This window comes from Thunnus albacares, chromosome 8 (assembly GCF_914725855.1).
Source record: "Thunnus albacares chromosome 8, fThuAlb1.1, whole genome shotgun sequence".
Taxonomy (NCBI): domain Eukaryota; kingdom Metazoa; phylum Chordata; class Actinopteri; order Scombriformes; family Scombridae; genus Thunnus; species Thunnus albacares.
In genome coordinates, this window is record NC_058113.1 from 21730053 (window position 1) to 21754896 (window position 24844).

Below are 24844 nucleotides of genomic sequence, written 5' to 3' on the forward strand. Positions count from 1 at the left end.
GAAGAGGTGTGGTGTTTATTGCTCGTCAAAAGAGAAAGACAGCACTGCCCTTTCCTCTTATCTTTCAGCCTATGAGTTTCATGTGTGTGGGTGTTTGTGTGTGTGTGTGTGTTACATCAGCCCTACAGATCATATTAGTTTCAACACAACAGCTTTAGCTCAGCACAAACTGGTGGAACTAGTTCCGCAAGTAATTGTTTGTCTTTAGGGGAAATTGTGTAGCTTGCAGGTAAACACTTTGTAAGCACACACACACCTTTGCACATCCAGCCCTGGCTGCAGACATTTCAAGTTGTGTATCCGCAGGTAATCCACTCTTACTTAAAACAGGTGCCATCTTGCTGACATACACTAATGCGCGCTTACTCATACAAGTAATTACATTTTCACAGAGCCCTGGATTACACACACACACACATATATACACGGACAGATTGTCTTTCTAAAGCTCCCTCACATTTTCTGTTTCTCACACACCCACTGACATCAACACACCAAGAAAAGCATATTTATTTTGACTCTTTGCTGTTACACAGGAATGTGTCGGCACAGCAAATGGCAGGCTATAGAAAAGCATAACCCATCCAGATGATTTATGACCTATGTGAAAGAGAGAACTGGCTTTCCTCTCTTTTCCAGCATACATCCCCATTTTTGTCTCAGGGACTTCGTCCACACATGCACAGTCATGGAGAGATACTAGACTCTTGGCCTACTTGCCTGGGTTCATATAATGCTGTCCTCTATTGTACCAGACACTTCCACATTGTCCTCATTTATCATCAGGAGGCTTTGTGCCGATACTATTCTTCTGCTCCCTTGCTTTGTCTCCTCGCCTTGTTTGGAAAGTAAAGGAACAACATAGATTAATGTTTCTCTTTCTTTTTCTTTGTTTCTCTTTCAGGAGCGTCAGGTCAGCGGGTGAAGGTGGAGCCAGAGGTGTTGTCATATCCTGGTCAGACAGTCAACCTGCGCTGTGCCTTCACTGATGCCACTGGGATTCAGCTCACAATGGTCAGATACACACTGTCGTGATGCAATTGTTTTTCTTTTTCTCTGTTAGCATTTGATTGCTTCTTTATACCACCACACTCATATCAGCTCTAAACTGGGTTTGTGGTATGAAATTCTAATAAAAATGTCTGTTTCATCCTGGAATTGCAGGCCTATTGTGCTGAGTTTACACAATACAATTTGTTGAAATTGGTTGGGACTGTAATTTGTTTTTCACAATTGAAGCAAACAGACATTGGCCATTACGTGAATGCACAATTTAATATTTGACTAAAACATATGGCTTTTTTTCCTGTATCGCAAAGTATTTGTCAATTATGCATCAACTGGATTCTGCAGGTGTGTGAATCATAGTCGCACAGGTGGACGAGCACAATTCATTGCAATCAAACAAAACATAAAACGGTAATGCAGGTCCATGTGCCTTGTTTATCTAGCACATTAGACCTTAATCTAACAAATCATAGCCCACAGAAATAATCCTAAGGCTAGTAATAGGTTTTTATCACATTTAGGCTTAATGTTTTATTACTCCAAACAAACAATACTAAGCTTCATTTTGCTTTAGGGGATTGAATATGGTAATGGGCACACTTCTTAGTCGCATCTCAATGAAGTGGGAAGTGCACAACTCTGCTTGGTTCCGCTAAGAGCAGCTGAGAGAGAGCGAGAGAGAGAGTACGGCTCCTGAAAAGCTCACATCCATATTCATACCTGCTCAAGTTATTTGATTGTGATGCTCTGTACGCGGCCCCGTGGAGTTTACAGCAAAAAGTGGATGCTTTAAAATGCTCTCCAGTGTCGCTTATCAACGCCATGATAAATGAGGCAAGTTGTTTTTCTCAGTCACTGTGTGCATCCTAACCACCATCCTTGTCCCCTGGCTCCACCGCAGGTCACATGGATCTATGAGCCGAAGGACGGAGAAAGGCTCAACATTGCCGTGTTTCACCCCAACTTTGATCCCAACTACCCCGACTCACCTGTGAAGGGCAGGGTCAGCTTCACACCAAGTCCCCCCAACCTGGCCAGCCCTTCCATCCAGATAAGCGACGTTAGGATGACTGATGAGGGGAAGTACATCTGCGAGTATGCCACCTACCCCAGCGGCAACGAGCAGGGCATCACCTACCTGGTCATGCTTGGTAGGTCTCTAACATAATCTACTTACTGTGTATGATAAAGACAAGTGACAAATTAAGGGGAAGAACAATGAAAAACAGAAAAAAATGGGGATAATATACCATAGCCTTCGCAGTCACCTGATCTCAACCCAACTGAACACCCATGGGAGATTTTGGACTTTTGTGTTAAAAAGCAACCAGGACTGATGTGTTAAAAAGCAACCAGGAGATCCACTAATATTTAACCATATTATATATTATATAAGAGTGAGGTCACTCAAAATAAGAGCAGAGGAATTGTTCCAGTCTCAAGCTTTTAGTTTTACTTTGAAACCATTTCCTGGAGCAGGCAAAGGTATCGGGAAACAAAAATAAATACTGGGTACTAATAAATACCAGGTGTGCCAGCTGATTGCAGCAATTAGGCTGATGATGTCACAGGCCTACGCAGATTGTAAGATAGAACAACACAACAGAGCAGTGGCCTAAAAGCTTCGAAACAACTGAAGTTGCTTACAAGAAGTTGAGAGCTTTTGGGTGTTGGCATTTATTACCACCACCTGCTCCTGACAATGGTTTCAAAAAACTGAAAGCTTGAGACTGGAACAATGTCTCTGCCCTTTCTTGGAGTAACCTTACCCTTATATGTGTTTGACAGCGCTCTCCAAACACCAAATGAGGGAATATATTTTTGAAAGACTGTTTATCTTATGTAATGAGAGGGAGGACATTAAATCACACACAACTACAAAGATTTCAAGGGTGGGGCAGTAAAGTCCAAGACCTATTTCCACTGTGGTCCAAATAAATTATATAAAATTACATAATAATTGTAGTTGAAATTAGAGCTGGGCGATATGGCAAAAAATATGATCACTAACTAACTATGATAATTTTTTCCATATCGATCAATATCAATATTTATCATGATATATACTTAATGCATAATTCTACAGTTTTTAGAGTATCCTGATAATCACTGAAGTCTGAAGAAAACAGAGGGTTCATTAGTTAAACTTTAGAATAGTTTATTAACATAAAAAATAGAATAACATAATATAACAAATGTTTGTAAAGGTGAGTTACAACCAAGAAAGACAAACAAAACAAAAACCAACCAAGAAAGACAAAACAAAAAAGTAAACAAGTGGATCACAAAGGCCCCAGCACATTCATACACTCAACTGTAAGATAAAATAAACTTAAAAGATATTAGTCATGTAACTGGTTTTACACCTCTCAAATGTTTTGGAGGTAGAAATCTGTGTAAAAAGTGCAAAACTGTAATCCAGTCATTATGCTATATCTATCATTTTTCAGCTAATGTTACTTTAGATGTGACGGGCACTATAGATAGATGTAACCCTGCTAATGATAGCACTAGCATAGTTTCATCGGCTTTCCATTGCGGCAGGAAATGGGCGTGCACTTTGACGTGAAACTGACGTCTTATTTCTGCTGTGTCATAGGCTGTTGGATCTATCCATATAAAGTAAAAAATGTCCAAAGTTTATCATCATTATCAACATCAATTTTATTGCCATCCCATATCAACATTGTTTTATCACCCAGCAACGAAATGATAAGCTTACATGTTCAAGTTCCCCATAAGCCACTGTTTGACCTTTTTTAAACTGTGGTGATGTGGTGTGATGTGCGTTTTTTTTTTTACTCATTTCAAATTCTGGCACCACATAACACAAATGAGAAGTAAACATTTTAGTAGCTGTAGACTGATGGGCACCAAATTCCTCAGCTCTCTGAAGGTAGTCTTTGAGATACTTAAGGGATCTGTAATAAATATTCTGCACCACACTGAGTTGTAGTTGTACGGGTCTATCCTTAAATGATAACCCAAGCTTTAAGAATTGCTCTTAACCCAACCCTGAGACAGATCTGTAGTTTGTCTTAAAGTCTCCTAGACCTTAAAAGCATAAAAGTAACACAAGAGAATTGTCCAACAGTCTTTAAATTCCTTTATCAATGAAATAAGCTTTTTTAGTCGAAAACCTAGATCCAGAGACTTGTTGAGTCTATGCCTACACGTTACTAGTGCGATTTTTATGTTCGTTTTTCCTTAAATTCCCCTCAAGTCACCCACCCACCTTTATGTATATATGTGTGTGATAAATATAATATATATTATATACAAAGTACTCTCCGCCCACCTCTCTTTGTCTATCTCTCTAACTCCGTCCCTCCCCCAAAGGTAGCATGCAGGTTAAAAGCATGTCCAGCTAGGCTTAATTGCTATTATAAGTGGTATTGTCAGATCAATTGTGTTCTTGTTAATGCAGTGGAACCGTTGGTCTAACCTTGGCCCAGCACCAGTGCCTCTGCTCCGCTCTCTTCTCTCTCCAACGCATCATGCCTCCCTGCCTCCCCTCAGGCAGCATATTGATCTGGCTGCTTGTCATGCCTGCTGTCAGCTCCTGTCCTGCCTGCTCTCCTCTGATCTCACACTAATATCAGAGAGGGCAAGTGAGGAGGTATGAGGAGTGAGGGTGGGGGTAGGGGCTGACAGAGATCATGTAGTGATTTAGAATTTGTGTATGGAAATGCACTTGACCAGTCAGGGAAATTGTTTATCAATGATGGGTGATGGGAATAGAGACGGAATAGATTAAAAGAAATGAAGCGAGAGTGAAAGATGGTATAGGGTTGGGGTGTATTTGCGCTGCCGCTCGTAATTGTTTATCAATGTAGGCTCTGGAGAGAAAAAAGACAGAGAGAGAGAGAGGGACAGAGGATGTTTGGAGATCGAGTTTTTGGATTTGCTTTTGCCTGACTGGTGACTCAAATTGTTTATCAATAATGGTACGCATTATCTTTTCTCTCAGCTGTCTTATTTCCATTTTATCTCTACATCCTTTAATCTTCTCTCTGCTACTCTGTGTCTCTTCCTCTCCACTGTCCATCCTTGCATCAATCAATCCACCCATCCATCCAACCATCAGCTAAGCCCCAGAACTCGGCCTCCATCGTAACAGTGGAAGCAGGCACTAAGCCGGTCGTTGTGGCACGATGTGAGTCTGTAGATGGCCGCCCCGCTGCCGGGATTTCCTGGGTGACCACAGCCAATGGCAATGGGACAACAGTGTCTAAGGCGGGAGCAGACAACACCGTGACAGTAAGCAGCGAGTACCGCATGGTTCCCACACCAGCAGACAATGGGAAAGACATCAGCTGCGTGGTGACACACAGAACCCAGGCCAAACCAGAGAGCTTCCCATTGAAACTGGCAGTTCAATGTAAGACACCACACACACACACACACACACACACACACAATCCAGCACTTATTATTTCATGAGTTCCTGTTCAAGCTCTAATATGATTTTGCCCGTTTCAGACCTATGACTGATTAGTTGAACTCAATGTACTGTGCTACTTTTTCTCTTCCTTTTATGCCATTTATTTCATGAGTTCCTTTGCAGTTCAAGCTCTAACATGATTTTGCCCATTTCAAACCTATGAGGGATTAATTGAACTTAATGTACTGCGCTACTTTTTCTCCTTCTTTATGCTATTTATCTGCCCTTCCTCCAGACGCCCCTAAGGTGACAATAACGGGTTATGACAACAATTGGTATGTGGGTCGTACAAATGTGGTGCTCATCTGCGAGGCTACCGGAAACCCCGTTCCAATCTCCGTCCAGTGGAAGACGTGAGTACCAGAACAAATTTTTTGTCTTGTCAACTCTTACTCTGTCTCTCTTTGCCAACATCTCTTGCTTTCTTCTTCTCCTTCTTTCTTCTCTTATTTTCCCTTCCTTTACCCCTACCCCAGTTCCACAATCCTCACAGAGCTGTAATCAGCGCTTTTATTATTGCCACTACAGCCCTGTGCTCTGATTATGGAGATAGCCGTATAATTTCTCATAATGGACTCTGTGACTCGAGATTTAACCCCCGCATAATGAGAAACACAATATGACTCCTTCTATCACTTTTTTCCTTATTATCAGCTATTAATATAACTGTGACAAATTTTGAAAAAAAACCTGAAAGTCTGGAACTTTAAAATGGAAAAGATGAGATTTTGGATCTAGAAGTTTTGATTTCTCTCCTGTCCCCATCTTATTTTCCACTGTGTGATAATGGATTGCCTTTTGAGGAAGGGGGAAGCTGATTGGTTTTGCTCTGCCGATCAAGATTAGTGGAATTTGATGATGTTGCACAATACAGCACATTTCTATAAATGTGCATCTGTCATAATGCTCTCATTGTGCCCAAAGTCAAGCAAACCACAATCCTACTCTCGTTTTTTTTTTTTCTTCTCTTTTTGGCCTTCTTCCTTTCCTTTTTTCTCATGACAATGTGCTTATGTCCCTGCAGTATGACAGGAGAGATGCCAGACACGGTCCAGATTAAAGACAACCAGCTGAAGATACTGAAGGTGGATGACGCTGTCAACGTCACTTTTGTCTGTGAGGTCAAGAACCGCATAGGGATTGGCAGGGACCAGATCACAGCCATTGTCAGGGGTAAGTTGAAGGACACAAACATGCACATGAAAAAAATATAATACACAGCATGTAGCTCAGATGACATTTAAGTTGTTTTAAATATCCTTTAACCTGCTTGGAGTACAACATGTAGTGACAGTCACGCAGAAGTGTCCTTTTTGTGCACTTTTGCATAATGTGGTAAATTAGCATGAGAATTGTTCCTGTCATCACAAATCCACACATACACACACATCTGCTGCTCTAAGTAGGTTAAAACCAATACTAAGTTGCAAATGTCCCAACACACCGATGAATTGTACACTAAATGTAAATGTGTCAGTAAAGCGGTGAACATTTCAGAGATGAAATGAAAAACACGCTTGGGGCTCACTTGGGTCCTGTTCATCATCTAAACCTTCCCCCGGCTTGTATATGAAAACATTTCTATCCTCTGAACCGATGAACTGGAACCAAGTGCACTTTCATCACACATGCCACACATTCCTGGTGTTCTATGCTCTCATATCTTCCCCAGGGATGCACCTTGTTCCATCTCACATGTGACACAAACACACACACACACACATACAGATTCTCTGTGCTGAGGACTGTCTTGGGTGTGCAGTGTAGGGTTAGAGGGTCCAGCTGCTCTGTCCGTGGTGTTGTCTGTGTCCTATTATGAATGCATGTCACTTTTCCATGTCTCTTTGCATGTGCTTAGTAACACTGTAATATCAAAGTGTCTGTGCCTCAGTGGTACCCAAGGTCTGTATCTGCTTTGCACATCAAACGCCATTGCCAAAGCGGTCTTTCACAAGGTTTTTAGTGGTAGTTCACATTGTGAACGGTGCACATAGATAAGATGGTCCTTCTCACGGATATTTTGCTTTTCGTCTATTTTTTCTTTAATGAGAGAGAGAAAGCAGTTCACTCCCTAAAGTCATGATCACAAAAGCAACTGAGTAGCTCCTCAGTAGTACCCTTGGCCATCACTAATGATAGAGAAACTAAAGCAACGCAAATATGCAATGTTCATTAGAGTCGACGTCTTGAAGATAAGGCTGCAATCACTAATAATGATACATTTGACGCACAGTGACACTGTTGACTTTGAAATGAATCGGCTTTTAGTGTTGCCTTGGGTTTAGCTGAGACTGGAATTGCACTGATACACTGTGTCTGTAGTTTGTTGTACCACCTCAGGTCTCGCAGTATGTTCCACTGAATTAAACCAGCAGGAGCAGTGCCAGTTAGAGTGGAGAGTAGTCTACACTCCCATTCCCCTGTTCTCAAAGTTTTAGCTGTACCCCTCCACAGGGTTCACTCCTGCATTTTGCCTCATACAAAATACATCCTCCTCTACTCTTCTGCTGCCTGCCTGCACTTAACCGGAAGTTATTTTCTGCTGACATGGGAGAAACCTTGCCCCTAATGGGGGAAAAAGTGCATTTCTCTTGTGGCTACATCTTAAGAGCCACCCAGCTCCTTCATGCCCTCGTTTTTCTTTCTTTTTTTTCTTTCTTCTCTGCTTGGTCTCTCCTTATTCCATTCTTTCTCTCTCAGCCCCCCCATCTTTCTCCAAGTCCCTTGGCTCCTTATGGTGCCACAGCATGCGTCACTAGTCCTCCGGGGCCATTCTGTACTGCTGCATAGTATTGTAACTGGCTTCTGTAGCACAAAGGATGTCACCATCTCCTGCTGTGTATTACAAGCAACAAGCAAGGAAGGTACAAAGATCTAGAGAGCAGAGGGAGGAAGATGGAGGCTGCTGCTTTTAGATTAAAAAGCCAGGGAACGTGCATCAGGATAAATCGGTGCCAGCATGCAATCCTCACACTCAGAGTGGGAGAGAGCAAAGGCATGAGGGATGGAGGGAGAGAGCGGATGCTGACGGCATTTAAAACTCCCATGGGAATCTTGTGCCACTGCATCCTATCTCCGCAGCTATTGGCCTCTACTATCTCTCGCCATAGTGTGTGTGTCTCCCAAGCCTCTCAGAGCGGATCAGTCACCCTTTGCTGCTTCAGCTCCTGGCTGCTTCGCTCATCGTTCCACCATCCGTTCCTCTCTCCCTCTCTGTCTTTTATCCCACATTTCCACTTCTCTCCCATTCTTCATCCCACTTTCTCCTCTTTTTCTCTCTCTCTCTCTTCCTCTCTCCTCTGTCTCTTTCTTTCTGGTCTCTCTTGTTTCCTCCTGCGTTGAACTTCCCACAGTTTCCTTGTCCTGTCATCTCCCTCCTCCATCTCATCTTGTTCTCTCGTGGCCGAACACCTCCTCCCTCCTTCTCACTCCTTTCTTACTCACTGGCAGAGGAGGAGGAGGATAAGATGTGAGCTAAAATTGCCGGCAGTTAAGGGGTAACTGAGGCAACTAGCAAGTGTCAGAGTGAAGGAGGTTTGTAGAAGGCAGGGATATGAAGATAAGTGTTCTGAAAGAAAGAGTTAGAGTCAGCATTGATTGAACTGAAATGAAAAAGCGGATGATAGTCGAAATGGAGCAAGGAAAAGATGTAGAATGACTCCAGATGGGGGTGCGATGCAAACCTGTGGAGGCTAATGTGAATGAGTGTAGACAAACAGGACTAAGAGGGGCCGATAGGCGTGAAATGGCCAGCACCTGCTACATAGCAGGTCCCCCACTCCTTTCTCCCCCACAGCTGCATGACACACACACATAAATCTACATACCAGTGTGTGTGCGCTTGTGCGTATGTGTGTTTGGGTGGGTGTCTGCCTGTGGCCTCAGTCTTGTCCTGTGCACCTGGAGGCAGGGAGAGGGATGGATGCCCTCTCTTCTCCTTGCCTCCCCTCCTCTCATCTTCGATCCTGCTGCTTAGTCACACACACAAACGTATCCTACCCTGCTCTCCCCTCCTCTTTCTTTCGATTTATCTCACCCTCGCTATCTCTTTCGCTGCAGTTTGCTCTTTTCATCGCATCTCTCATCCTCTCAGTTAGCATATGCTCTCTCCTCATCCTCCTTATCTCTCTCAGGTTGTCTTTCAGCCTCCGCAAGTCTGCCGCTGATCTCCCTGCTCAGAGAAGAGACTTCTGCCCCCAGCGTTCTCTCTTTCTCTCTCTCTCCTTCTCATGCCATTGCTATTTCCCTCTCTCTAAGCTTAACTCTTAAATACCAGTAGCTCTTCCTTAATCACAGCTTAGTAGTCTCCATCCCTCCATCCATCCCTCCATTCCAGGCTCCTCTCGGGGGGGTTCTTGTGTGGCTAACCCAGATTCGCTCCCATCTTCTATCTTGTTTTTTCCCCCATCGTTCCTCACAGTGGTGGCTCAGCTGAACCTCAAAAAGTTAAATGCCCCCAATTGAATCCCCCACACAGCCTGAAGGGCTCTCCAGTTCAACAGAAAAGAGATTTCCTCTCAATTCAGTGCATTCTCTCCCATTTTCAAAGTCCTCTAAGGAGACAGTTCAAGGGCAAGGGGCTTGGCCATTTTCCTCCACTGGGTTTGAGGGTGTGTGTGCGTGTCTGTCTGCATCTGTCTGTGTCTGTCAGTGTGTGTCTCTGGCCATGCGAAAATAGCCAGAGAACAGGTCTGATGGAGCCAAGTCTCCCTCCAGCCTGCTACTGGCCCCCTGCCCAACCCTCATTAGCACACACACTCACACACACGCACTGCTGTGTGCTCACACATACACACACTCCTGTTCAATAACTTAACATGCTGACAGAGAATACTACTAAGCTATGCTCTAGGTGCAGCCCAACCCAGCATCAGACCACTGATGACCATAATGGTGTGTGTGTGTGTGTTTATGAGTGCGAGTGTGAGTGTGTGCGTATGTGTCCATGCATGTTTTTGGGAGGCTGCAGTAGAGGTTACTTCCGCTCCATCTCCCTCATTACTTGCGGTCACTTGGAGCTTACGGTCATGCTGGACGTGACTTCATAAGAAGCATGCTGTTTTTTGGCTTCCACAGTATGTTGTGTGTGTGTTTGGGGGGGGGGGGTACTCATTGTAGTTATGCATGTTTGCATGTTTGTTTGTTTTTTTACCTCCCCTGTTATTCACACAGCATGCATATTGCAGCTTTTCTGCTGGCTCATCCAACAGCATGTGTCGAAATTCCACTGATGCTTTGTTAGGATGTGTCTAGGTCTGTAGTGGGCCTGTACTGGGAGCCTGGGGTGGCTCCTTTTACATCTCTCTCTTGAATCTTTTAAGTGTTGTCTCCAGAAGGGTAGAATAAAACATGAATCGTCATCCACAAAAGGATTTGCCAGCATAGACTTCGAGAGAGACACTTGAGCGACGCATTAAAAATAATTGGATGAGTGGAATTTAGGGAGAATTTGCATTTAAATTTCAGTGTAATTCCCTTTGATGTGACTGCAATGTGTGTGACAGTATCCGGTCCCAGGTTTTTTCACAGAGATTGTTGCCACGTAGCATGTGCCGGAGCTCCACGGAGCCCGAGGTGATAATGCATTTCTTGTGTTCCTATTTCAAGTGGACACTGAGGGCTAGCTCTCACTCTCATGTGTGTGAACAGGAATGTTTAGCACTGCTAGGGGGAGAATAGCTGGGGAGAGAGAGAGAGACTGCGTGCTTGGGGAGGCTGGTGGGAGAAATTGAAAGAAAGAAAGAAAATATACCCACATGAAATTATTAAATTTTTTTTCCTCTGCTTATGTTGAAAGTGAACTACAGAGGAAGAAAGACTTATAAAAGAGAAGAGAAAAGAAAGTACTATAACATATGACAGAAATACAAATGTAAAATTGGGGAGGTGGCAGGGAAAATGGATTTAGAAGAGATGGAAAGAGTATATGCGGGAGGCAGCTGGTGAAGTGGAGGCATAGATGGAGAAAAGGGCTTGTGGAGGAGAGGAGAGGCAGAAAAGAAGTGGGAGAGAAGATTGGAGCCCAGGTGTAGACAGCAGTAGACTACCACTTTCTTTCTTGACAAGAATCAGTGTTACAAGAGTAATTCTGTCAGCTCTCTGTACACTTAACAAGAGGGGCCGGCTTCTGTTGGATTTCAAATGAGAATGACAATAAGGATAGGGCTGATTCGCTACTTTCAAATTTAGGCAGGGATTTCAGCAGCAGTGTCTACTGGTTAATCCTCTGCAGCGGCTCGTGAAAGTGCAGAGTGTGGAAAGGAAAGCTAGAGCAACAGAAAGGATATTGAGCTTTAGCTAAGGGTTCTTGATCACTTTCAACCAGGGACTAAAATTAAAAACTAATTTTCTCACTGAGAGTTATTTGGTTTCATTGTGTAGTTTATGCACTCAAACCTGAAGGAAGCGGGAGCTCTTTAGAACGACGAATAATCAGAGTAGGATTACTCTTACTCCATAAAATGATTTTTTTCTGCAACAACATGCCTTCTTCAGAGTTTACACGAAAGTAACATGATACCTTCTTAGTTATTGCCTTTGGGGCATCTAAATGTACAAAAATATCAAAACTAAATGAAAAATTACCTTAAATGAAAGTCTAAAAAATGCATTTACTCAAAATATACAATAAGCCCCAAACTTGAATGGTTTGAATCCTGTAAAAGTGAAAATGATAGACTTTCAGGGGTTAATTTCCATTACTACTCAAAGTAGGCTTACTCCTATAAGCTCTGGAGATGCGCCTCTCAAGTCTCAAGTGCTCCTCTTTTATACTCAATAAGATTGTTTTCGTGTAACATAAACTATGTTCTTTGGGTGACATTTTTATTGAATTGATTCACAGTACAGTGAATGCAGTCAACATGGGAGGAGTCGAACCTTAACTCCAGTAGTGTTAGTGCCATACTCCCTGTCCACTGAGATATAGATTATGACCACATGGGGAATATGGTCACAGGGTCTGCCTGTGAGGAGTTGTCATAGTCCCAGAAAGCACTTAGAGCCCTGAACCCTTGGCCTTGAAAAGTCTGTGCAAAGCAGTAGCACTGTTTTCTCAACTGGTGTTCCAAGTGATTTTACTCACTGGTAATGACTTAACTAGACCTGGTATCAAATCTCAATGGTAAATCTTGCATTGAGTGCTCTTTCAGATATAGTTACATATTTTTCTATCATATATTTCCTGATTTAAATCATACTTTAGTTGATTACAGACTATATTTCATTTAAACAGAGTTCTGTTTGGCTGTAAACCTACTTTTATAAATTTATGAAAGTGTATTTTGATGAATGTAATACTTTGAATAATTCAAACAATACCTGGCCTTTGAAAGCAGTTGTATCTTTTTCTGTTCAAGTACCTGCTTTAAAATATTGCTCACTGCAGAGGGGCATTCGGGGAGAGTGTGAGTTCAGGGAGAGAGCACTATATGGTTGACAAGTCATATGGGATGCCTTCACAACCCTGACTTAGATACCACTATTTCTCCCTGGAGTTTTCATGCACACAGACACACAAACAGAACTACTGTGTATTGAATGGTTGAGCCCTAGTTTTACTTCTACCCTCTTTAGCCTGTCGGCACTCTATCAAAGCATTTGTCTGTTTTGAAATAAACTTAAAATGGCTTCTTTTAATGTGTACGTGCATGCAAAATGGCAGTCATGACTTAACCAGCAGTGCTGGAGTAAAAATGGACATGCGTACAGAATCGACAGGCACTCAAGCATTGCCTGTGGTTTACAGAAGCAGAGAGGGGTGCCAATCTGTCCCCCGCTTTACGTTCATGGCTTCCAGGAGGAGTTGTCATTCCGCTGTGTCACTTTGTCACTCACTCACTGCGCCAAATCCTCCTCCACCTCCTCTTCTTCTAACCCCCCCCAACTCCTCCATCCATCTTTATCCTTCCTTGCATGGCCTCCACCTGTTCTGCCGCACAAATGCCATTCCCTGCTCCTTCAGAAAGAGTGTGTGTGTTGCTTGCACTTTTCTCCTCCACCCCCCCCCTCCTGCCTTGCCTTGTGATTTGTGGTGAGCAGCGAGAGCCTTGAACAGACCCTGGCCCTTGAAGGGCAACACAGGGGGAAACAAGGCTGAGACGTTGTTGTGACGTGGCTGTGGGAATGGGGACAGGAGCAGCTCTAAGGGAGAGGAGGAAATGTCAGTGTAGCAACAAGCTCAGCACATACATGAAACACACACACACACACACAGACACACACTTGACTGTATTGACACCTCATCACTTTTAAACACTTCACTGAAAGCAGTTCAAACCAGCACCACTGAACATCATCCAACCCCTACCTTCTTTCTGTGTTCCTCTTCCCTTTTTTCTATGTTTCACTTTCCTGCTTCTCCTTTTCTTATGCTGTCTCTAATTATTCCTTCTCTCCCTTTCTGCATGTTTCACACTGTTCTCTTTTTTTTCCCTTTCTCAACCATATTCCTTTCTTCCCTTTTTCTCTCCCTCCTCCCTGCCTTTCCTACCTCCTACAGAGCCCTCAGTGAACCCATCCAATGCCGGCGTGGTGGCGGGGGCTGTGATTGGCTCCCTGCTGGCCCTCCTTTTGGTCGCCGCTCTCATCGCAGTGCTTGTCACCCGTAGCCGCAGACAACAGCAGGGTTACCGAGCCAATGGCGGCAGTGACATGAAGACACGCATATTTGGCGGCGGCAAGAAGGCCAGCAAGAATGGAACAGGTGGAGGCGCAGGCAGCGGTGGCGTGGGAGGCGGCAACAACAACGGCCCCATCTATGTTTACAACGAGAGTTCCTCCCACCAGGGCCTCGGAGAGAAAAACAACCACCACCAGCCGCTCACCATTGGGGGCCGGCCTGAAGTTGTCACCACTACACCCACTGCCCAAGACATCCTGCTAAGCAATGAGTTAGACGACGCGGAGAGGAGGAAGTTTGATGAGCTTGAGGAGGACGAGCGGTATGACCACTTCACTGGAGGCGCCCCCATCCTTCAGCTTCGCCCACCTCATGACCAGGACGATATTATTGGAGATTACCTGGATGATGACATGGAGTCCCAGCGGGATGGCTCTGTCATCTCACGGACTGCTGTCTACGTATAGAGCAGGAGGAGAGGAAAGGAGGAGGAGAAAAAGGAGGGGTGGAGGATTCCTCTCGAGGATTTTGTGGCTTCAGGGTCTCGTCCCTGTCTGATAGAGAAGAGAAAATGATACCACTTTTATTTTTGAAAATTGATTTTAAATATAGCCTATTGTTAATCACAGTTCAGCCCCAGAATTGACTGAATGAACAGGAGGGTGTGGTGGGATATTCTGAACGGAGCGTTGCTGTTATCTGGTCCCTTAAAACTGAAAATCAAACAGAGAAGAAACAACCTGTCTCCCACCGCTTCTGCTCATGCTACCGCTATCACTGGGACCCTGACAAGGACTCCTGACAGACAGACAGACTAAAAGAGAGAAACTATGTAGTGTGGGAGGAGGATAATGGCATCATGATACAAGCTTGGCTTTAGAGGATGCATCTCACTTGCATATTCACTCTTATCTTCACCAAAACAGTAGAAGTGGAAGGGGTTGTCAAGCAGTTACACGTTGCCTGCTATTCTCAGTCCTCCTGTGGGAAACCTTTGTTTTGGTAATGCGTTGTACTGTGACAGCTGGGTAGGTAGTTAGTAGCTAGTGATGGGTTGGGGGGAGAAACATTTGAAGGTAAAGACAGTAAGCATCAGGTGATTTAGAGAAGAGAACTTTATATTTGCTCATGTCTGCCGCACCAGGTACACTGGTGAGTTCTCTTTTCCACTCTCTGCCTTCCTCTCAAACTTAAAAAATCTACTCTGCAAACTATCACTGACAGCAGACACTGTTGAATTTACAAAAAATTAAAAAGAACAATAGGTCCTTATGTGCTACACAAATACAAGAGCAGCTGAATTTAACAAAGTAAGTTTGCAGAGCTTGAGTTTGAACCAAATTCTTAACAAGGTATTCATGCAAACTTTTGTACTGTGCCTGGAGGTAAGAGACGGTAAACAAGAGACGAGGGAATGAGGTGTAGCCGATCTGACAGGGTCAAAGGATGGAGAGAGGGATGCAGGAGGACTAGAAGGGAGCACGTCTCTTCGTTTCTCTTCCTCCTCATCCCCGTCTCTTCAGAGCGCTCCTGACAGGAGGAGCTTGATTGGTAATGAGCCGTGAAGTCGCTCGCTTAGCCGGGACCAACAGATTGCCACCACTTATCGTTTATGACGTGGCGATTCCTCCACCCCCCCCCCCCCCATCTCTATCTCTCTATCATCCCTTCGCCTCTCCCTCTCTCTTCATCCTTCTCTCCCAGTGTTTATGGGGAGTTTATGATTTATCCAGGGCAGTGTCGGGGTCAGGGCCACGGAGAGCAGGGGAGTATTTTACTGCTCCTGATGTGTCAAACGCCCCACTTACTCTGTTCCTGCCCGGGCTTGCCCTGACATGCCAGGACTGACTAATCCACCTGGAGTGGTCATGTTCACTCCGCTGCACGGACAGTGTCTTCACTTGAGCATTACTGCCTCCGCCCATATTTTAATAAATGGCTGGATGTAACAGAACCTCACCTCCAAAGTACGACCGCATTAGGTTAGATAGATTTTCAATGAGATCATGTAATAATTCTTTCCATCTGCGGATGTTGTGAAATGTAGTGAATTGATCGGGAGACATAAAGGTTGCGTCCACAGCAAAGCTATGGGAGTCATATTGACTAACAGGCAACAAGCAGTGAAATGGCCCTTTATGATGCAGCTTCATGGCTGATTGTCTCCTGACTGTTAATTTATCCTTCTAACGAGCCACCGGAGGCCTGCTCAGGCGAGCATTACTTCATGGCTACTGTACACTCTGCCTTTGAGGCTTAGTGTGTACATTTGCATGCGTCACTGTATCTATGTAGCCACTGGATGACTGTGACGGACAATCTTGGAGAGAAGCCCTACTGTAGCTCCTCTAATCATGCTTTTTCCTGGCCCTCTAATCAACTCCCTTTTGACCCACTGGGAATCTTTTGAGTGTGGTCTCGGTGACTGTACTGACCTCTCGTAAGACCCAGCTGAGATCTTGGTTGCAGCTTGCTGCAGGTCATGAGGTCAAATACTGGGTGACCTATTGCCAAGGGTAAGGATGACTGCGCGTGCATGCATTTCTTATCATAGCTGTTTTAACCTTGAACTATGGATGTGAGAAACACTCACATACAGAACTCCGGATATGGTAGAGGCAGTCCTTGTTTGCCATTGTGATGGCTGTTAACCTTGAGAGAGGCAGAGAGAGACAGAAGAGGCAGATGACAAAAAAAGAACATGTTCAGTGTTTGAGCACCATCTGGCATGTTGTGAGCCAGTGTGTTCAATAGCATTATCGTCTAATGGCCTTAGCTTATACATAAATGCAACTCCTGTCAACCTGGGGTACAGTTAATTTACAAAACACAGTTGATTTGTCACAACCGCTCAAAATAAAAATGTATAACTTATTTTTGCACTTGTGTGTGTGTGTCACCGCTATAAAGAGAAAAATGAGTGTAATTTGTGGTTTTTGGGGTCAAAATAGTGACAAGGGACAAACTGTTCTGTACTGTATGTACATTTTGGTGTGAGGTATCTGTGTACTATATATGTAAGCATTTTTATTTTCTTGTGAAAATGTGGATATTTATGAAAATGTAAATATCAGATCGATGGAGCCAGTGTTGCCAGTGTTGTGGAACTAAAAAGAGGAAGGCGTTCTGCGTTGGTTAAGCCTAAAGTTCAGATGCCTCACAGGGCATTCAGAATGTAATTTTTAATCTAATGAATACCTCGGTGGTTTGGGTTTTTGTTCAATAAGCATTACCTGCATTTCCACACAATAAGCACACACTATTTTTTTGCACAATTGGCTTCTCTTCTCCTCGACAGGCACTCGGCACAATATAAAATACAAAATAACACACAATACTCATAATTTATCAGGTAGACCGTAACCACAAAAGTCTTTGTTGCGTCTGAGTCAGCTCTGTGTGTGTGTGTAAGTTGTGTGTCAGTGTGTATTTTAGTGATGCTTGGGGGCTTCGGGACATTTCTCACTGCCATAGAGGCTGTAACCTGAGTAGCCACCCTTTGTCACCATGGAAAACTGGCAAACTGAACATATTATTGTGCATTTCGAAGACACACTTGCTCTCTCTCACACACACACAGATACACATGCATTACATATATATATATATATATACGCACAATGCAGAGAAACATTCGCCCACACACAAACACCCCTCAGTGACTCTCATTATGTTCACTCCCACAGCCAAACTGTGCAGAAGACACCTCATACCTGACAACTCTGCCATCTCCTGACATAAGCCCACACAAATGCACTCACATAGCTGCACGCAAAAACACACACACACACACACGCGTGCGAAAACACTACTTCTTTCTCTTCTTCTTGCTCAGTGGCTCTGTCAGGGCATATATTGTGTCCTGTTATCGTGGAAAGAGCCGCAGCATGATGTGTCCCCTGCTCCACTGCTTTCCATCTCTCCAAATAGTCTGACCTGTTCCCGAATCAATGACCATGTAGAACAGCGACAACTACACATCCAGGGACACACACCTTTCACCTAGTGTCAAAAGAACAGGCTTTTTAGGAAACTTTGTCCGTTCCGCTTTTGTTCTACACAGGAAATATAGCTTTCATGAAATGCCACCGCACTGACCTCCTCCCCCTCCCAGATCCTTTCAAATGCTTTTAGAGGATCACAACTTCCTACTCATCTTCAAAATATTGGAATTTTTTTTGACTTCTCTCACTTCAGCCACCTCCGCCGCCATACCCGCCTCCACAGACACACACATGATTGCCACCCACCAAAACACCCAAGTAAGGCTTGTCAGACAAAAGTCTTTTAGAGAAATCTACGATCCTGGCCCGGGTCTAGCACAAGGTTACATCAAAATACACAATATTTTTTTCTTCTTCCAGAAAGCCACATACTGTTGCTATTTCTTTGGCTCCAAACATCTGATGACTAATCAAAGCCTTAACATCTCCCATCTCACTCACATAAGAGAAAAAAAAAAGAGAAAACCTTCCTTTGTACATAATATAAATATATAAATATGTAGCAGAGAAAAAGAATTACTAATTTATGGTGTCACGTTTGTGTATTTCTCAGTGACAGCAAGCATGAAGGATTTATTTTCTCCTCTTACAATTTCTCCTCTTTTCTGTTATTTTGCAGTGCTTTATAATTTATGTTTTCTGAGTGCTTTATTCTTGACTGCTGCGCTGTGATTGCTGCCATAACTGGCAAATGTGCTTCTTCTATACAAATGAACTGTGCACACAACAAAACAGTCTTACCCCCAAAATGTGCTTTTTCTTGACTGCTCTGTGTAAAAGTTTTTTTTTTTCTTTTTTGTATTTTTTTAATTTTAAACTTATTTTGTTCTTTGAAAAGAAAAACTGAATTAGAATTGTTGTCACCATTTGTCATGTCTTTATATTTTTTCGTATTTGTTGCTATTAAAGACTTCTTGATTTTTGAAATGTTCCAGCGTTTGCAGCGTGTGGTGTCTGTTTCTCCTTTTCTTCTTTCTGTCTCTTTAACACTTGAGGTTAGCTGGATGACTAAGGAGCCAGATTGAATAGAAGCGCTAGTCATTGATTGCCACTGATTAGATTTATGGATTAATTGATCAGGATATGAAGTGGCCTTTGTCTCTTGTCACTCATCCTTTACACTCCAGACACAGCACTCCCTTGTTGTTGTTTTTTTTGTCACTCTCATTTCCTCGTCTGGCTGTTTGTCTCATTTCAGTTTCGATAAATCTGTGTTTGTGTGTCAACAAAGGTGTGATAACAGGCTTATGGGAAACTGAACGCAGGAAAAGGAGAAGCCATTTTGTGGATTACAATTGTCCTGTACTCAATCTCCACCTCTGTCCAGTCTCTCTGATTTGTATATTTGTTGGCTGAAGTAAACTTGCTGCCTTGGTAACAGCTATGTAGGAGATTTCTGTAGTTGTTTAAAGGGTACATTTTTTATCAGGTCTTTCACCTGAGCATGCAGATAATGAACAGTGAGGATACAAAGCGCACCCGTACTCTTATTACAGAACAGTGGGGAATCAACACCTCTCAGGCAAATACTGTACACACACACACACACAAAGAAAAGGATAGAGTTGAGGAATGTGGTGTTGTAGCTTCAGTGGTTTTCCTGCAGGGAGGCAGTTTGTGTTTTCAGTTGGGGAATGTGCAGGCCAAGCTGAAACTCTGAATGGAGCGCCTCTCAAAGGCTGCATTGTTTGAACTCTGACTAATCCAAACTGGTTTGGTCAAATTTTAACAGAAGAGCAAGAAGAGCAAGTTGAGGGTTATCCATGTGTGTAAAGGTTTATGTATGAATGTGCTGGCATGTGTTTGCGCGTGTGTGCTCAGTGCCCATGTATGCACCTGCTAAATTTGGTTTACATACAAAAACCCTCTCTGTGTCCCCACCAAATGATACAATCAAATTCTGCTGTTAACGTCCCCATGATGGTGACAGTTGGTTTATGGCGGTTGTGGCAGCGTGTCCTCGATGTTTGCCTGGTGCTTTGATGCCGTCATGTATCTGTGTGTCATCCTGGCTCCTTGTCACAGTTCATTTTTGTTGCAGGCTTCTTCTGTCAATGCACAGCTATTTACTGTGAGTCCAGCCCACCATCTGGCCTCTCTAATTGCTTTGGATTTGAGGCTGGCGAGATAGAGAGCACTTACACACACAGACACACTCTGACTCCTTTGGTTTTCTAGCTGAATGTAAAAGACTCGAGCACAGCAGAGAGGCTTTTAAGCCACAGCTTGGAATAAAAGCTCCATGCTACACTTGCATTTTTGTCTATGTTTGTCACAGAAAAAGGTACGCATCTCATGTGAAAGCAGTGACCCCGTAACGCAGAACCTGGCCTATTTGAGCTCCAAGCAAATAACCTGGATCTGAAGCCAAAGTGACAGCAGCTACGCCAAGCACTACCACTGTGTTCAACATTAACTTACAGTGATGAGACATGGTGCAGTGCCCTTCGGCAAGCTGGCTAGCTGGTAGTGGCCCTGTTTATACCAAGTTTTGTGTGTGTGTGCATGCGCATGGATTAGACAGAGAGTGAGCATGTGAGTGTGTTCTTTGATCATACACCATGCTAAAGAGGTATGTTCGTGTGTTTCGGCACCCGTTGAGCGTTTTCCTGGGTTGCAGACAGATCAGATTTCCACAGGATGTTTGTGTGTCGAAATGTGTATACACTTGAGTGTTATCAGATTGTTTGGTATGTATGTGTGTGAGAGTGCAACCCTGTGACAAGCGTTTGTGTGTGTGTATGTGTGTACTGTTTCACACATACGTGTTTGTGCATGGCTGTATATTTAACTTTCAGCTCTGGCAGCTACAGCCGCAGTGTTGATTAAACATCTGATGGTCTGAGTGTGTGTGTGTGTGTGTGTGTGTGTGTGTATGGATTAGCACACAGACCCACTTTGGCCTCTCTGCTGATAACTGCTAACACAATGCTCCTCATTTAACCTCTCACCCTCCGGCTCCTGACTAATAAATCCCAGAGTGAGTGATGAGTGGCCAGGCCTGTTGCATGGATGTCTGAGTGATGGATGTAGTGACCTGGGCCTTCACAGGGATTAAAGCAAGTGTCTGCTTCTGACCTCAATTATGAAAGTAGGTTCCTGCATATTTTTATTGGCTTTAAAGAGACTCGCTTTCTCTTTTTTTTGCCTGTGGTGAATCATCAGTGTCTGTGTGACTGTTACTGGAGTATTTGTATCAAACTGCATTTTTTTTTAACTGACAGTGTTTGGCTCTGTACTCCACCACATTAGAGTTGAAATAAAACCGTGAATATGAGGTTAAAGTGTTGACTGGGGGCGTTCATATTCATTTTATTCACTGGCCAAGTCAGTCATCAGACCTCAGTCCAGCTAAGCATTCGTTTTATTTGCCAAGGACCAGAATGAAAGAGAAAAGCCCTTGAAGCAAGCAAAGTAAAACATACAGAAGATGGCTGCAGCACAGGTTTGGCAAAGCATCACAAGAGGTCGTAGCCTGTAGACACTGAATGATTTCAAATAATTTACAACCCAGTATTGAACATGTTGACTTTTAAAGTCTGTTATCTTTATGTTCCTTACATAATTTATTAAAATCACTACAGTACCTGAATTACTCATCTGACGTGGGTGTAAGTACACTCACATTAAATATGAGTCAACACTTAATAGTCATCATACAAAGTCTAAACATGGAAAAATGTGTCACTGTCATTATTATATACAGTCCACGGTCATGACACTTTATGACTGCGCTGTTTCTCACACACTGAAGTCTTTCTCTTGCTGCTGATATTACTCACTTCCACACTGTTGTTGTACTAAAAAGAAGTTCAAATCAACTATTTTTTTTAAAAAATTGAGTCCTTAATTTCACGCTGTCTGAGTCACTTTGTGAACAAATTGGGGCTTGTTTACAATTTGGTCAATTTGTTTTTTTGACCATGGTGGTTTGAGAAGCCTAAACTGGGTTTTGGATACTTTTCAGTGGCACAGATGAATATAACACATTTGTTTGGATAAAGATTTTGGTAGTATCATGCCTAATCTACTGTCAGCTCTTGGTTTAGTTACTTTGGCGGTGTTTGTTTTGAGTGGATTCTAGTAAGACAGCAGCTTTAGGCAACAGCCACTTATCCACTATTTACTTTGGAAACAGGCATTACCATAATACCTAAGGTGTTAATCAAATGCAGATGGAAGTGAAAGTTCTTCTGCAGCCAAGTATATACAAACAAGACCAAACAAGAGTCTATCCTAGAAGTTTGTCAGGCCCAGCGGTAGTTTGAGCTACATGCCAACATCAGCATGTTAACATACTTAGAATGACAAAGATTCACAATGCATGTTGAGGTTTAGCAGGTATAATGTTTACCATGTTCACAGAATGTTCATCCAGCCATACTGCTAGCATGGCTAAAAAGCTGTCAAGCCAAAGAATGGTGAGCTGGCTTGGTTGATAAGATCTTTTTCACCAAAACATTTAAACAAGAGTGGAGGATTTAAAAGAATTTGTACAGTAGTACAGATTTCTTCTAGCAAGGCATTGTTATCATGTCGAGCAAGGTGAAAGCAGATTGCAGAGGAAGTTGCATTTGTAAATAATCGCAGGAAATTGGAAATCGTATCATTCCTTTGTTCATCAAGTGGTAAGTGATAACATCCGACCTTCTGGCTTCTGGTCATTCAGTTTTGTTCAGATGTATGTCTGCTGCACACATACACACACATATAAATACACAGGCACGCAGACAGAGGGAAGTGGATGCTCCTGTTTCCCCTGGAGGCCCCTGGGCGTTTACTCTTCCTGTCCCGTGCTGACAGGGCTGGAGGTAAAAGGGTGGTTGCGGTGCATTGTTGGGCGGATGAGGCACGTCTCCCCCGGGGTAGCACATGCTTGGCCAACTGCTGGGAGGGCAGAGAAGGGCAGGGAGAGGGAGAGAGAGAGGTAGCATGGAGGGAGGGCAAAGAGGGCGTGATGGTGTGAGGAGAGTGAAGGAGGGGGTGAGTTAGAAATGGAGGGAGTTCGGGAGCGGTGAGATCTGAAGTCTTGTGTATTGGCAAAAGCTACAGAGAGTGAGCCAGTATATAAATTAAATAGTGCCTAATGCAAGATTGAATAAAAGGGGAGAGGAGAAGAAAGAAGTAGTTGTGGAGGACAGAGAGAGCAAAAGGGCAGAAAGGAGAACAGGGGAAGGGAGGAGAGGCCTGATTAAAGACAGTGGAGATGGCTGAGTGAAGGGAGGAGGATGATGAAGGCTGAGTTGTTGCAGCTGTGTTGATTTAGCTTCTCACTGATCAGACTGTGTGTGTGTTTATGTGTTGTGTTGTGTGTGTGTGTGTGTGTGTGTGTGTGTGTGTGAGAGAGAGAGAGAGAGAGAGAGGGAGAGAGAGGAAAAGAAGCTCTGACATCTTCAGAAGGCCACTGACCTCGACACACCTGCACAAACACCCACCATCACCAGATGAAAGATGCAGCATGTGTGCATGTGTGTTTGTGAGTTAAATAAGCCCCAAAAGGTCTTCATGCTGTGACTTACCTGGAACAAATCCTGTTCTAGAAAATATTAAAAAAACAAAGAACATTATGTGAATGCAGTATGACCACCAGGGAGTGTAGCTTTGAGCAAAGTGTGCATGTGTTTGCGTGTGTATGTGCGTGACTGTGTGGGTATGAATAAAAGAGATTTATATCAGGGAAAAAATGGTTTGTTGCTGCTCCTAAGAATAGATTCTGTGACGAAAATGATTTTGATGCTGTATGCAAGTGTGTGTGTGTGTGTGTGTGTGTGTGTGTGTGTGTGTGTGTGTGTGTGTGTGTGTGTGTGTGTGTGTGTGTGTGTGTGTGTGTGTGTGTGTGTGTGTGTGTGTGTATATATGTGTGTGTGTGTCATTTCGTGTGTATTTGCCCTGGAGTGCTTTGCAGATCAAATGCACTTGCTGTTTAATTCACCGTCTCAACAGGCAGCTCTTACAAAGTACATGCACGCACTGGCGCATGCACGTCTGCATACACTCAGATATAAACATACAGAATGAGAGATGAATATGGAGATAAAAATGAAATAAGTCTGCAAATATTTGGTCTTCGGGACTGTAGATATTCTTCTGGGGACTGCCAAGTCCGTAGTAAATTGTGGATGATTGTGTTCATGTTCATTTGCGCATGTAAGTGCTGTGCAGATGTTTGCCTGTCTGACACTATGGAATGTGCATGCAAATGTATGTTGGTTTTTTTTTTTCTGTGTATGCAAATGTTTCCTTAGTGCTGCTGAGCAACTAATGTTTGTAATGCTGTGCTGTGATGTTTTCCTCATAAGATGTTCTGAAATCGCATCAGAATGTCATTATATCATAACCCACACTATCACAATTAAATTAGTCTGTGCAGTCACTGCCATCATGCATGTATTGAGGGTGAAATTGCTGAAATTACTTTCATGATATTAATAAGAATATTTTCTGATGTTATGTGTATGCAAAATCACGTGTAAAGTAAATTAATCAGACTGACATTTAATACATTGAACTATTTTCTACTGTTATGCATTACATAAGACAAAACTACTCTTGTCACAAATTTTATTACTAAAATTTTAATAAGATAGAACTTAATTCATCCTGCAGGAAATTTCTGATATTCAATGTACAGAGTCAAAAAATCATATATACAGAAGAACTTTAGTTCTCCCCAGACGGGCAATTGGTTGTGCAGCAGTAAAAACAGTAATAACACAAGATCAAAAACACCTAAGGCAATTATTTACAACATATAATAAAAAATACAAA

At 43.2% G+C, this 24844-nt stretch overlaps 1 protein-coding gene across 3 annotated transcripts in view; it reads left to right on the forward strand.

Annotated features, from left to right (window-relative positions):
* Positions 1–24844, forward strand: part of si:ch73-22o12.1 (nectin-2) — a 78502-nt gene that overhangs the window by 28580 nt on the left and 25078 nt on the right. For 2 of the 3 annotated variants that reach the window (XM_044360150.1, XM_044360151.1), the window contains exons 2-6: positions 905–1014; positions 1910–2159; positions 5096–5389; positions 5688–5805; positions 6477–6625. In XM_044360150.1, the coding sequence (XP_044216085.1) occupies positions 905–1014; positions 1910–2159; positions 5096–5389; positions 5688–5805; positions 6477–6625 (921 nt within the window). Of the gene's footprint in view, positions 1–904; positions 1015–1909; positions 2160–5095; positions 5390–5687; positions 5806–6476; positions 6626–13952; positions 19009–24844 lie in introns of those variants that run through there. The other variant, XM_044360149.1, reaches the window with a different exon arrangement.